Source organism: Centruroides vittatus, unplaced genomic scaffold (genome assembly GCF_030686945.1).
Source record: "Centruroides vittatus isolate TY-2023 unplaced genomic scaffold, ASM3068694v2 scaffold_149, whole genome shotgun sequence".
NCBI classification, from domain to species: Eukaryota; Metazoa; Arthropoda; class Arachnida; order Scorpiones; family Buthidae; genus Centruroides; species Centruroides vittatus.
In genome coordinates this window covers 1217946-1229859 of record NW_027122681.1, presented here as the reverse complement: position 1 = coordinate 1229859, position 11914 = coordinate 1217946, and the positions used below count along the sequence as shown (strand labels likewise).

The 11914-nt window shown below is 39.1% G+C and overlaps 2 protein-coding genes and 1 non-coding gene across 4 annotated transcripts in view; 2 read left to right on the top strand and 1 right to left on the bottom strand.

The window, feature by feature from the left end:
• The first annotated feature begins 177 nt into the window (after positions 1–177).
• TRNAI-AAU (transfer RNA isoleucine (anticodon AAU)) lies at positions 178–251 on the top strand. The gene has a single exon. It is a non-coding gene; the product is annotated as a tRNA-Ile (tRNA).
• A 988-nt stretch (positions 252–1239) lies between these two features.
• Positions 1240–1722, bottom strand: LOC136987210 (transcription factor A, mitochondrial-like). The gene has a single exon (XM_067284900.1). The coding sequence runs from the start codon at positions 1720–1722 to the stop codon at positions 1240–1242; it is 483 nt and encodes a 160-aa protein (XP_067141001.1).
• Positions 1723–5750: 4028 nt separating this feature from the next.
• LOC136987306 (putative uncharacterized protein DDB_G0277255) overlaps positions 5751–11914 on the top strand; it is a 20570-nt gene continuing 14406 nt past the window's right edge. The window contains exons 1-3 of one of the 2 annotated variants that reach the window (XM_067285027.1): positions 5751–5916; positions 11272–11343; positions 11558–11728. In XM_067285027.1, coding sequence (XP_067141128.1) covers positions 11283–11343; positions 11558–11728 — 232 coding nt within the window. In that variant the 5' untranslated portion in view covers positions 5751–5916; positions 11272–11282. The remainder of the gene's footprint in view (positions 5917–11271; positions 11344–11557; positions 11729–11914) is intronic. The other variant, XM_067285026.1, reaches the window with a different exon arrangement.

Here is an 11914-nt window from a genome sequence, read left to right as displayed (position 1 = left end):
CTAGCATTGGATACTTCTACTATTGCATGTGAAACGAACTGTCATTGGTTTACTCGGTAGCTTGTCGTTTACAAGCGCCCATTATTATAAATCATAGATAATTTGCATAATCGAGAAATGAATTATGCAAATTACAGAATGTGTACTTTATTGCTCGAAGATTCGTTATATATTCGTGGCTCGTTAGCTCAGTCGGTTAGAGCGTCGTGCTAATAACGCGAAGGTCGTGGGTTCGACCCCCACACGAGCCAATCGTTTTATTTTTTATATTCCTAACATCGTGGATCTCTCGCGCCGGAAATCGAACCCGAGCCGCCTGGACGAGACCTAAACCACGTGGCATATGCCGCTCACGAAATTTACACAGATTCAATCGCTTTCAGCTGTTAGGGAAGACCATAAATATTGAGTAGAGGACCCTAAATATTGAATGCTTCAATCTCTACTGATGGGTGGCACGCTGCCTCCTCCATTGCTAGTGTGCTACTCTGGAGAGTGCTCTCGTATGACAGTAATTCGAGAGAAATTTGGGATTTTTTCCCGGGCTCAGAGAAAACTCGGAGCTATCAAGGGCCAGAAATATATATACATATATATATTTTTTTTTATAAATTCTTCCCCTTTTTCATATCCATCATTAATTTTATTTTTTTTTTTTTTTAACTCTTTCCGCCCTGTGGGCACTAAGAGGGCCTCTATTAGTAGGCCCATTATGGTTCGGCCAGGCCCACCAATGGGGCGACCGGGTGGTGAGGGACGGGGCCCGACATATCCGAACGGACCACCCGCCGAAAAATTCCTGGGGATTATTCGACCCGTTCGGATTCGATCCCGGGTCCCCCAGAGCGGTAGGCTGCCACCTTGACCGCTCGGCCATCCGGCCGTCCATCCATCATGAATTTGTAAGGCTCGGGTCGTTCTGATAATGAAAGCCGAGCCCAACAATGGGACGTTCGAGAGAGGTCCTACATATATTTTTTTAAAATATAAATCATTTTAGTCTGTACGTACTCGTATATAATGGCGCAACCCAAGATGGTTATCGAATGGATAAGGATAGGCTACGTGTACGCGAACTGTTGAGTGATGAGGGATGGAGTTCAACGCTCGTGATTAAAATAAATTAGAATAAGAAACCGGGGTATATTTCACGTGAGATTTTATTTAAAAATAAGAATTTTGAAAAGAATTATTGCCAACATTTGTATGTTCTTTTAAATATATCATTCCTTTTCTTTTTTAAAGTAACTGGCTCCAGTTTCTCTGCGACTCTGTACTCATTTGGACTTTTTCTTTCCAGTATCTTATCTGATCATTTAGTGCCATGATTTTATATTCGTTCTTTGAGATTTGGGATGAAGATCTCCAAACTTTGCCTAATTTCTTTAAAGATGTCGGACCTCGTTTCAGTCGTTCGTATTTAACAAAATGTAAAAATGGCGGTGTCGGTCGTTTCAATGTAGTTTCTTCGCTGCTCAAGTTGATGAAATTTAGCCGAGATTTTTCTTTCCAATATCTCAGTCTATCGTTTAGAGCCATGATTTCGAATTTCTCACGCCTAAAATTTGACTCTGATTTCCATACTTTTGCTAATTTCTTTACCGATGACCGATTTTGATTCTGTCTTTGCTCTTTGTAGAAGTACAGAAACGATGATGTCGGTCGTTTAATATTCAAATCCTCCATGAATTCTCGAGGGTTGATCGAATCGAAGCGAGCCATTTTTATTTATTATTCTTCGAATATATTTCCGACCGTTTAAATATTGTTGTATGCAAACAATGAATTATAATATCTATTTGTTAAATGAGGATATTGTTACCATTCAGAGCGGCGATAGTAGCAAGAGAGTGCGTCAAATGGTCTAGGGCCCGTAATTCGGAGGGCCCGGCTCCATTAGCCATTGCCTAAAAAAAAAAAAAAAATAATAAAAAGGTCAACAGCCATCCGTGCGTCAAAAGTAATCTCTCCCACGAGATATCTAGCACCATCTACATATATTCCTAGGGCCGCCTCTCATAGTAATAGTGATGTATGGTTATGATTCATTTTTCTAAATTTAAACTTATACGTCGCGACATCGCATATTCGATGTAGCGTTCAAGTTGCTCGAGTGCGAAGTTATTACAATTCAATAGTGTTTTATAAAACAGTTAAAAAGGGTAACACTACGGTGTGACTTGGGGTGACACCACGATATCTGCACCGGGTGTCACCCATGCTAGCGTACGCTAATGTCACATTATATAAGATTTGTTTAGAAGCAACTTATTTAAATAGGGCCCCAATTTAAATTTTGTCTAGCCCTCTAGAGTTTGTTAAATGAGGATATCTGTTACCATTGTAGTAACAGGATGCGCGCCGTAGTAGAAGAGAGTGCTTCATCTCCTGGCTTGACTTCGCCAACGCCTTTGGGGTCATCTCTCATGCCACGATCTGGGAATGTCTAAAATGGCTGGGCCTCCACCCTGACTCCATCAACTTAATACAAAATCTTTACAATGAGTACAGCACTCGCATCCGTACTAATGCCGGCTATCTCCATCCAATTCCAGTCAAAGCCGGGGTCCGTCAGGGCTGCCCGAAAAGCCCCATTCTCTTTAACCTAACTCTAGAGGTAGGTATACGGATAGTGGAATCTCTCAATCTTGGCTACAGTCTTCACAATCACAAATTCGGCATCTTAGCCTATGCGGACGACGTTGTCCTCTTCAGCGACACTCAACAAGGTCTCAGATCTCAGCTGGACAGTCTCCTAAGATGGCCGGATGGCCGAGCGGTAAAGGTGGCAGCCTACCGCTTTGGGGACCCGGGATCGAATCCGAACGGGTCGAATAATCCCCAGGAATTTTTCGGGGGGTGGTCCGTTCGGATATGTCGGCCCCGTCCCTCACCACCCGGTTGCCCCATTGTGGGCCTGGCCGAACCCATAATGGGCCTACTAAAAGAGGCCCTCTTAGTGCCCACAGGGCGGATCAACAAGGTCTCAGATCTCAGCTGGACAGTCTCCTAAGATGGGCCGAATGGGCCGGGATAGCAGTTAATGCGAATAAATGCGCAAGTTTATCTATTCTAGGGAAAGAGCATTCAACAGGTACCACAGTCTTCGACATCAACGGAACCCCAATACCATCTTTGAGCCCGGAAAAATTCTACGATCATCTAGAAGTCCCTACTGGCTTCTCAACCGGATGGATATCTACCAAAGTAACCGATAACGCTATGAAGGAGCTAGAAAAAATCCATTTCTCCAAACTGGCGTCCTGGCAGAAACTGAATGCCGTCAACACCTTTGTACTACCAAAATTAACATTCCACCTGACACTGGGAACTACGGCAAAGAAGATAGACGCAATCGATAAAACCTTAAAGAAATACGCAAAACGCTGGCTCAACTTTCCACAGAGAGCCAGTGCAGAAATCCTGTACTTGACCTACAACCAAGGTGGGGCTAATTTTCTTCCTCTTAATACTTTCGCAGATTTAGCTCAAGTTAATCACGCCATCCACCTATTCCAATCACTTGACGAGAGAGTGACCAGCTTAGCAATGGGGGCACTCACTACTGTTATTCACAAGCGTATTAGAAGAGAACCATCTGACCCTGACATCTGCACTTACCTAAATAGGCTCGCTCGAAGAGGAATTCGGCTTTAGATCTCACGACATTAGATCCACCTGGACTCGTCTTTGTGATGCCACCCGTCGTCTACGCAAATTATTTCCAATGGAATGGATCCCTGAAGACGGTTCCCCCCTACTAGCCGTCAATGGTCATGTCATCCGGAAGAACTGCTGTAATAACATCTTCAGCGGTCTTGTAAGACTCAAACACCTGATGTCTTTACGCAACAAGCCAGACCAGGGTAAGGCTTATCGCATAACCAGTGCTTGCAGGGAGAGCAACCACTTCATGCGGGACAGCAAGTACACTCAGTTTGCGGACTGGCGTTTTGTCCACCGTGCCCGTTTGAGTGTGGTTCCACTACACGGCCACAGGCGCTATGGCAACCTCTCCAAAAAATGCAGGCGTTGCACGCATCGCAATGAGACACTGGCTCATGTTCTGTGCCATTGTCTCCCAAGTATGGCTAACATCACCAAAAGGCATAACAACATCGTGATGCGACTATCCAATGCCTTCGACAAGAAAAATGACAATCTCTACATTAATTAACCAGCGTGTTCCAGACTTTCCCGGCAACTGCAGACATGATCTTGTCTTCCTCGACGAAACTACAAAGGAAGCTACTATAATAGATGTCACGGTGCCCTTCGAGAATGGAGAAAACGCCTTCGCCACCGCGAGAGCTGCAAAGATCAGCAAATATCAGGACCTAGTGTCCTTCCTTAGAGGTAAGGGATTCAACACATTTCTTGACGCTTTTGTTGTAGGTGCCTTAGGAGGATGGGACCCAGCAAACGAGTCAACGTTAAGACGCCTGGCGATCCCAAGGAGGTATGCGGCGGTCATGAAGAAGCTGATGGTCAGCGATATCATCCAGGCTAGCCGTGAGATTTACATCAACCACCTTAATGGCAACAGCTCCCTCAATGGTAACTTCCCTCAGCATAGACCAGCTCCTGACCACTCCTCCCAGTATCCATATAACCACGATGCTGCTCCACAGTAATCCTTTTTACTCACCGTTAACTTGGACTCTGTCTCTCTTTTCGGCTCTGTGCTCATGAACATGCGTCACCCTTTGTATATATTGTACGCGTTGCTGGCTGGCTTTGTGCCCGTGTCAATTTGCGTTCCGATCTTCTTATATAAGTGTGTGTAAATACATCTCCTGTGTAAATATATCTTCGCGTGGCTGGCTGTGTGCCCATGGACGCGTGCTCTGTCAACGAAACGGTTGACTTGTATACATTCTCCTCCTTATAATCTGTGTATCTAATTAGTGGTAATTATTATTTTAATAAAAGTTTTTAAATCTGTGATCTATCATAGGAAATTTCAAACAATAAAAATGATTTTTTAAAATTATTTTTAACTTTTTGGGCACTAAAAGAACCTTTTTTATTATTTTTTTTAAATAATACTCGTAGTGGATTTGGAAAGGTCCACAATGGGGAGATACTGGATGGTAAGGGATATGACCGGACTTATTCGAAATAGATATCTGGGGTTACTAATCCAGATTTGATCCCGGATCCCCTAGTATGGCGAGCTTTGCCTCAGCCAACCAGCTGTCTAAAAAATACGAAACACATTACAGATTTGCATCATTTTTGCGCAGGAACCGTGCTAATCTCTCTATTGTTAAAATTTTAAAATATGCACAGTACAATTTATTTTTTAAAACTCTTTCCGCCCTGTGGGCACTAAGAGGGATTTTTCTTTCAGCAAGCCCATTACGGAGCGACCGGTTGGCGAGGAACGTGGCCCGATGTATTCATTCATTCATTCATTCATTTTATTTATTATGTACTGTCAAGTGCATTCCTGGCCCCGCATGGAGCATTGTAATCCAAACTTATCAGCCGCAAGATATTACTGGTGTTTTTCAACACATCCATATCAATTTTGGAACCCCGGAGTAGCGGGCTGCCACGGCCATTTGGTCCCATTTTTTATTCAAGTCGATTTCAAGAAAATTTACAAGAATTGTGGAAGCGTTATTATTTTATTATTTTAATTTTTTATGTTAATAAATAATAATTCCGAAATATACATTTGGTTATATTTGGGCTATCAAAAATAATACATCCTTATCTGGCAACACTTACGCGACATTAGAAATTGACATGAAGTGGCAACATGCAGTCTATTCCCGCGTGAAGGTGCCAAGATGGTTTTGTTTTGTTGTTGCTTTTAAGGTTTATTAATATGTTTACGTTCGTTACTGTAAATTTTAATCGCGAATTAAAAATTACACAAGTAATTATGCTGATTTAAGTCTATTAAAGGTAAGGATAATAATAAAAATAGCTTTTAATTACAGCTAAAACGTGGAATGTGCATCAATAATACAATTGTCTTGGAGAGGTTTGGGTAAGGAGGGAATTGATATCCTCTGGGACCTTATGAAGAAACTCTGGAAGCAGGAGAAGATCCCAGATGAATGGAGGAGCATTCTGGTGCTGATCTTTAAAGTAAAGGGGATGTACAGAATTGTGGAAACTGTCCCCTACTATGAAGATTTGGGAGAAAATTGTAGAAAGAAGGATTAGGCAGGAATCTGAGATTGGAGAGGAACAGAGGACTTTTGCCAGGAAGGAGTACAACTGATGCTATCTTTGCTCTAAAACAGCTGTTGGAAAGGCACAGGGAAATGCAGGAAGATTTGCGCATGGTGTTCATATATCTAGAAAAAGCGTATGATAGAATACCAAGGCAAGAGGTACGGAGAGAAAAGAATGTTTCAGAAAAATATGTTAGGCTTGGCAAGGAAATGTACGAGGGAGCAGAAACCAAAGTTAAGAGTAGTGTGGGCACTACAGAAGGGTTCTTTGTAGGTTTCTGAATAGTAGAGACGAGCATAATGTATTAAAATCCAAATGTGCCGCTCCCTTTGGTTCAGAGTTTTAAATATCTTGGGACATTTGTCGAGATGGAGGAGGATTGAACTCAGAGGTGTAGCATAGAATTCTATGTGGATGGATGAACTGAAGGAAGTTGAGCGGTGTGTTATGCGACAAGAAAGTTAGCTGCAATCTGAAAGGAAAATTGTATAAATCAATTGTTAGACCTGCAATGTTATATGGAGCGGAGACATGGGCAATAACAAGAGCCCAAGAAAGAAAGATGGAGGTGGCAGAGATGAGAATGTTGAGATGGATGTGTCGAGCGTCAAGGAAGGATAGAATAAGGAATGATTTTATTAGAGGTTCTGTTAAGGTGGGCCCTTTGAGCAAAAAGATGCAAGAATGTAAGTTGAGGTGGTTTGGCCACATAGAGTGAAGAAGCGATAATTATGTTGGAAAGATCAGAAAACTGATGATGAAAGGAAAAGAGGAAGACCAAAGATGCATTGGAAAGATAAGATGGAAGAAGACTTGAATGAGAGGGGACTTAAGAGAGAAGAAGCCCTTGATAGGGAGATATGGAAGAAACGTATTAGAGAAGGAATCTCCGACCCATGTAAACATGGGAAAAGGCGAGGATAAAGAAGAGCTTTTAGTTACAGCTAAAATGTGGAATATGCATCAATAATACAATTCTCAGTAATATATTAAAATTGAAATGGAAGTGTTATTATTTGCTAAAGCAAATAATACATTTAATAATAATTTAAATGATAAAAATCTTTAATTTTGTAGCATTAAAGATATTTATCAGTTTAATTACTTCATATTACACTTCCATTTCAATGCAACTATACACATTGGACATAAGAATTTATAAATTAAAAAAAATCAAGTTTAAGAACAAAATATAATGTTTTTAGATGATATCCATCATCAGGAATTGATTGCAGTTGGTTTAAGTTAATACATTTTATATTTCATTACGTTCGTGCCGATTATGTTATTGCATTGCAATCGGAAAGTTAGCCTCGTCATGGAGTGTGGATGGCAAACAGAGGAGAAATTATCCAGTATGCAACATAAATGACTTTGTTACTGTTAAATTTCGGTTTTTTATTTAGCTCGGTGTGTCGTACTTTTCTCAATTAGCTTCTTTAAGTTCATTTTAATTTTAGAATATTTGTAAAAGCCTCCGAAAGCTGGAAAGTAGGCAAATTAAATCTACGTATCATACACAATCTTTCGGCAAATAACATGCATTTGAATTAAATACGAACGGAATGTTTTTGGCCTCTTTCGGGGCTTGAAAAAACATTCTAAAATTAGAATCTTTAACCTTCTGTAATGATTGACCTGATTGCTACTTGATGCAGACCCCTGAAAGAGTCCAAAAACATTGTTTGTATTTAATTAAAATACATATTATTTGCTGGAAGATTGTGTGTATGTAGGTAGTTTTTAATTTTAAAAATATCCATTACATTTTTTAAAAATAATTTTGCTTACCGTATGCCACATGGACTCAAAGGTTCACCATCCTGGTCTTAGAACATCCAGATTCCAAAACTAAACTTCCAGAACACTGTCCCAACGGTCTCTATAACTGTTGATATCATGGATCATGACATCGTTTCTCGTCTTTATGCCGGTCAGATTTATTACACGTAAGACCCACGGCTGTTGAGAAGGGGAGCCGAGGATTTTTTCCCAAGCCAGAAGAAAATTTTTGGGACCCGTAGTGATTACTACCCTAAAATCAAGACTGCTTTTTATTAATAAACATTCTACATATTTCATTTGTTAAAAAAAAATGGCGAAAAGGAACTGCTGTATTCCCGGACTCCATACAAGCTTTCTACAGCACTGATCGGACTCGTCGTCGTTCCTCATTAATCAGTACTAATATATTTTCTTTTTTAACTGATTGTAGTGATGATGATATAAATTATTATTAACAGTAATTGGTTGTCTGTACAGTTGCCGACAACATAAACACAAGCACATTTATTGTTTTGAATAAGAGCAGGTGTGGCATCATATTTAAAATTGTATGCATATTTGGGAAGACCCGAGATTGAATCTGGACAAGTCGAAAAACCCAGAATTCTTTGGGTGATCCATCTGGATATGTTTGGCTCATATATTAATTAATTTAATTTAAAATATAGACTCTCCACTTCAAAAGTGGCTTTATTAGTGGTGGTTTGCCCCTGTACATCATACTTTTCCCATTAGAATAGGGTTATGCCAGTCATTTATCTAATTAAAAATTTTTGAATTGAAATAATGCGACTTCCAGTTTGCATTGGAGATTTGTATATACTAAATCCAGCCCTTCTGTCAATGTATGGTCTCGTCTTTCGTCTATGTAACTTCATTCTCGAGATTAAGAAAAGACGGACGGATAGTCGACAGTGGGAATTTCTAGGTTTACAATTTTTTTAAATTGCAGTCCAACGAAAAGTGATTTTACAGCGAGTTTTACAATGAATTGCAAAAGAACATGTCTAGGTGCCAAAATAAAAAGGAAGGCAAAAAGGACATAAAGTATGGACATAATATAATAGAAATATACAGTATAGTTAGAAAAGACAGCTGTAATCGGTTTTCAGTAGCATTTCATGAGGTCATAAAAAGCGGAATCAAAAGGGCGATAGTATGAAACTTCATAGCCAAAGTTTTGGAGAATATGTAGAAGACATATCTGCTGTGATATAGATAACCATTAGAAATATTTATGATACCAAAATCTTTTGATTACCAATTATAATGGCATTAAAATAGCCATTTTATTTTACCTCCTCGAATCAGGCAAGCTAATAAATAGTCAGTGATATGCCATTAAAGATATGGAAGAAATATCTTCACTCTGGAAATGTTGTATGTATTAATTATTGATCTGATATTCATTAATTATTACCTATCTATTGTAAAAAAAATTATGTTGTGGAGGCATTCATTCGCTTTATCTAGTATATTTTCCTTTCAGAATACCTATTTTTCTGGGGAATCCATCTCCAGCCTTGCTGCAGCTTTCCTGCGACAAGTGGGCGAATTCCCCATTACTATTTCTTTGTCTTTTATGTCTTCACCCTAATAAAAAATGATAGTTACACACACCAAATAATGGTTTTGGTTTCTTGTTTTAAAAATTGAAGAACTATACTATATTTTTGTCGATTTTTCCGACCGATGGCGAGATTATTATTAATCAAATTGAAGACAAGTCTGCCCAAGAGGGACCACCATTTATTTTGCGCTCTGTCTTCAATTTGATTACATAATAATCTCGCCATCGGTCGGAAAAATCGACAAAAAGAAATTTTAAAATACCGACGCCAGGGTGCAGCTTTAAAATTTGCATTTTCCAGCGCTTGTTCCAGCAGATAAAAAAGCGGAAACACCCACTGGCTGGATGGTTGAAGAGTAAGACGTCTGTGTGTCACCGACTCCTAGTTTTAACTGGATGTTTGTGTTTTTTTAAAGGACTTTTTTACCTTTGGCGACATGAAGCCTAAAAAGGAAGGCCTGTCGCCATATGTGTATGTTTTTAGTCTGGAGCGCAAAATAAATGGTGGTCCCTCTTGGGCAGACTTGTCTTCAATTTGATTAAACTATACTATAGTTATATAAGTTGTGGCTGGAGGCAGTTAAGATGTTAGCCTGCCGCCCCAAGATACCTGTATTCGAACGTCTATTGGATTGTCAGAAATTTTCGTCGTCCCAGTCCCTCGTCACCTAGCCGATCCCATTACAGACCTGACTAAACCTGCAATGTGTCTGTTGTAAAGAGGTTTGTCTTCTTAATGTCAAAAGGAAGATGTCTGTGAAGTTTGGGGTTAATTTGCCAAATGTTGTTAGTAGTGTTCACATACGAGATACTGAAGTTTTGGTAATTCTTACTGGTGTTGGAACCGTGCGAATATAGTTTGCTTTCGAAGATTTATGAGAAAAGTCTTTCCGGCTTATGGTTTCTTCTTTTCGGTGAATAAATTACTGCTGTGTTCAACTGCAGTGTTAATTTGTTCAATATTGTGCAGTCTGTACAATATGCATAATCAATACTGCTTTGTTTTACTTAAACAGCCGTAAGTGGTTTGCAGTTGGTCCAGTGTGTCAACACCCCCTTCGGTTCGATAAAAAATTCATTAGACACAATTAAAAAAGTCACTATCTGCTTACAATAACTAAGCACGGGTATCAGGTGTAGCAAGACCTACACAATATCCAAATGTAAATGCCACTCTGGAATCGTCAGTACCCCCACTACCTACGTTACTGTAAAAAAGCCACGTACGACAGATGTATTCTAACACACGAGTAGCTGTCAGCCTTATAAAAGAATTTGTGGAGCAACTGCTCATTTCATAGTGGCAGCAAAAAGAATTTATTATAGGGATACTGTATGCCTCAAAGTAGCATTTAAGGGCTGGATAAGGCGTAATTGTGGGACGTACATACACGCTCGCTCGTACCGGGAGAATTTAGACATGCTAATTAACCTAACTACTATTATTTGGATACAGGAGGAAACCGGAGTACTCGGGAAGAACTCATACAAACAAGAAACAGATGTGCAGACTTTACATAAGCATTAACTCCACCTCAAATTATCACGAACATTATAACCAAACGACACTATACGTGGACCTGTTATATTACTACATCAAGATGCTCGGCATAAATCATAATGGGAAATTTATATTAGTCGTAAAACTAATATCTGATTGTATTTTATTCTAAAAAATTATTAATTCTTTAATATGTCAGGAATTAATTTTTTTATTTTAATAGAAGAAAGAAAAATGAGAGAGTGTCAACCGACAGATAATTTTATGCCCTCAGAAGTCGCACGACTTGTTCTTGGTAAGCATGCTGCTGTCTATATTATTAAATAAATGACACTTCCGTCTTGCGGCATTACTAACAGTGATTTAACGCCGCAACACGGAAGTGTCATTTATTTGATTTCTAAATGCTAGCGTGAAGTGTACTATATGTTCATTATGTCTATATTATACAAGTGTTTTGCCATTATTATTATTATTATTTTTAAAATAATTTTGTGCTTTTATTTCAGGTTATTTAAAAGAAACCAACTGCACGAATACTTGGGAAATGTTTCTTTCGGAAAGTCCGCATTTACACGAATACAAACAGTTATTTAATGAAGGGAAGGAATATCCGACTAATTTCAACGGAAAGAGTTTATTAGATATTCTTCATTATTACTACACGGCATCCTTAAAAGGTCAGTTATTCAGAGTTTAGTATTAATTTTTCTGTCTTTTTTTTATATTTTTTATTGAAATTTCTCAGATTTTAAGAAGGAAAAACCTTTTTCAGTATGCGTTACGTAGCCTTCAATTCATATTTATTGATAAGACTGTCAGTTCTTATCGATGAAAGGCTGTTATCTATTGTATCTTGGTGAAAA

Coding starts and splice junctions, on each gene's coding strand:
- LOC136987210 (XM_067284900.1), bottom strand. CDS start 1,722: ATGGCTCGCTTCGATTCGATCAACCCTCGAGAATTCATGGAGGATTTG.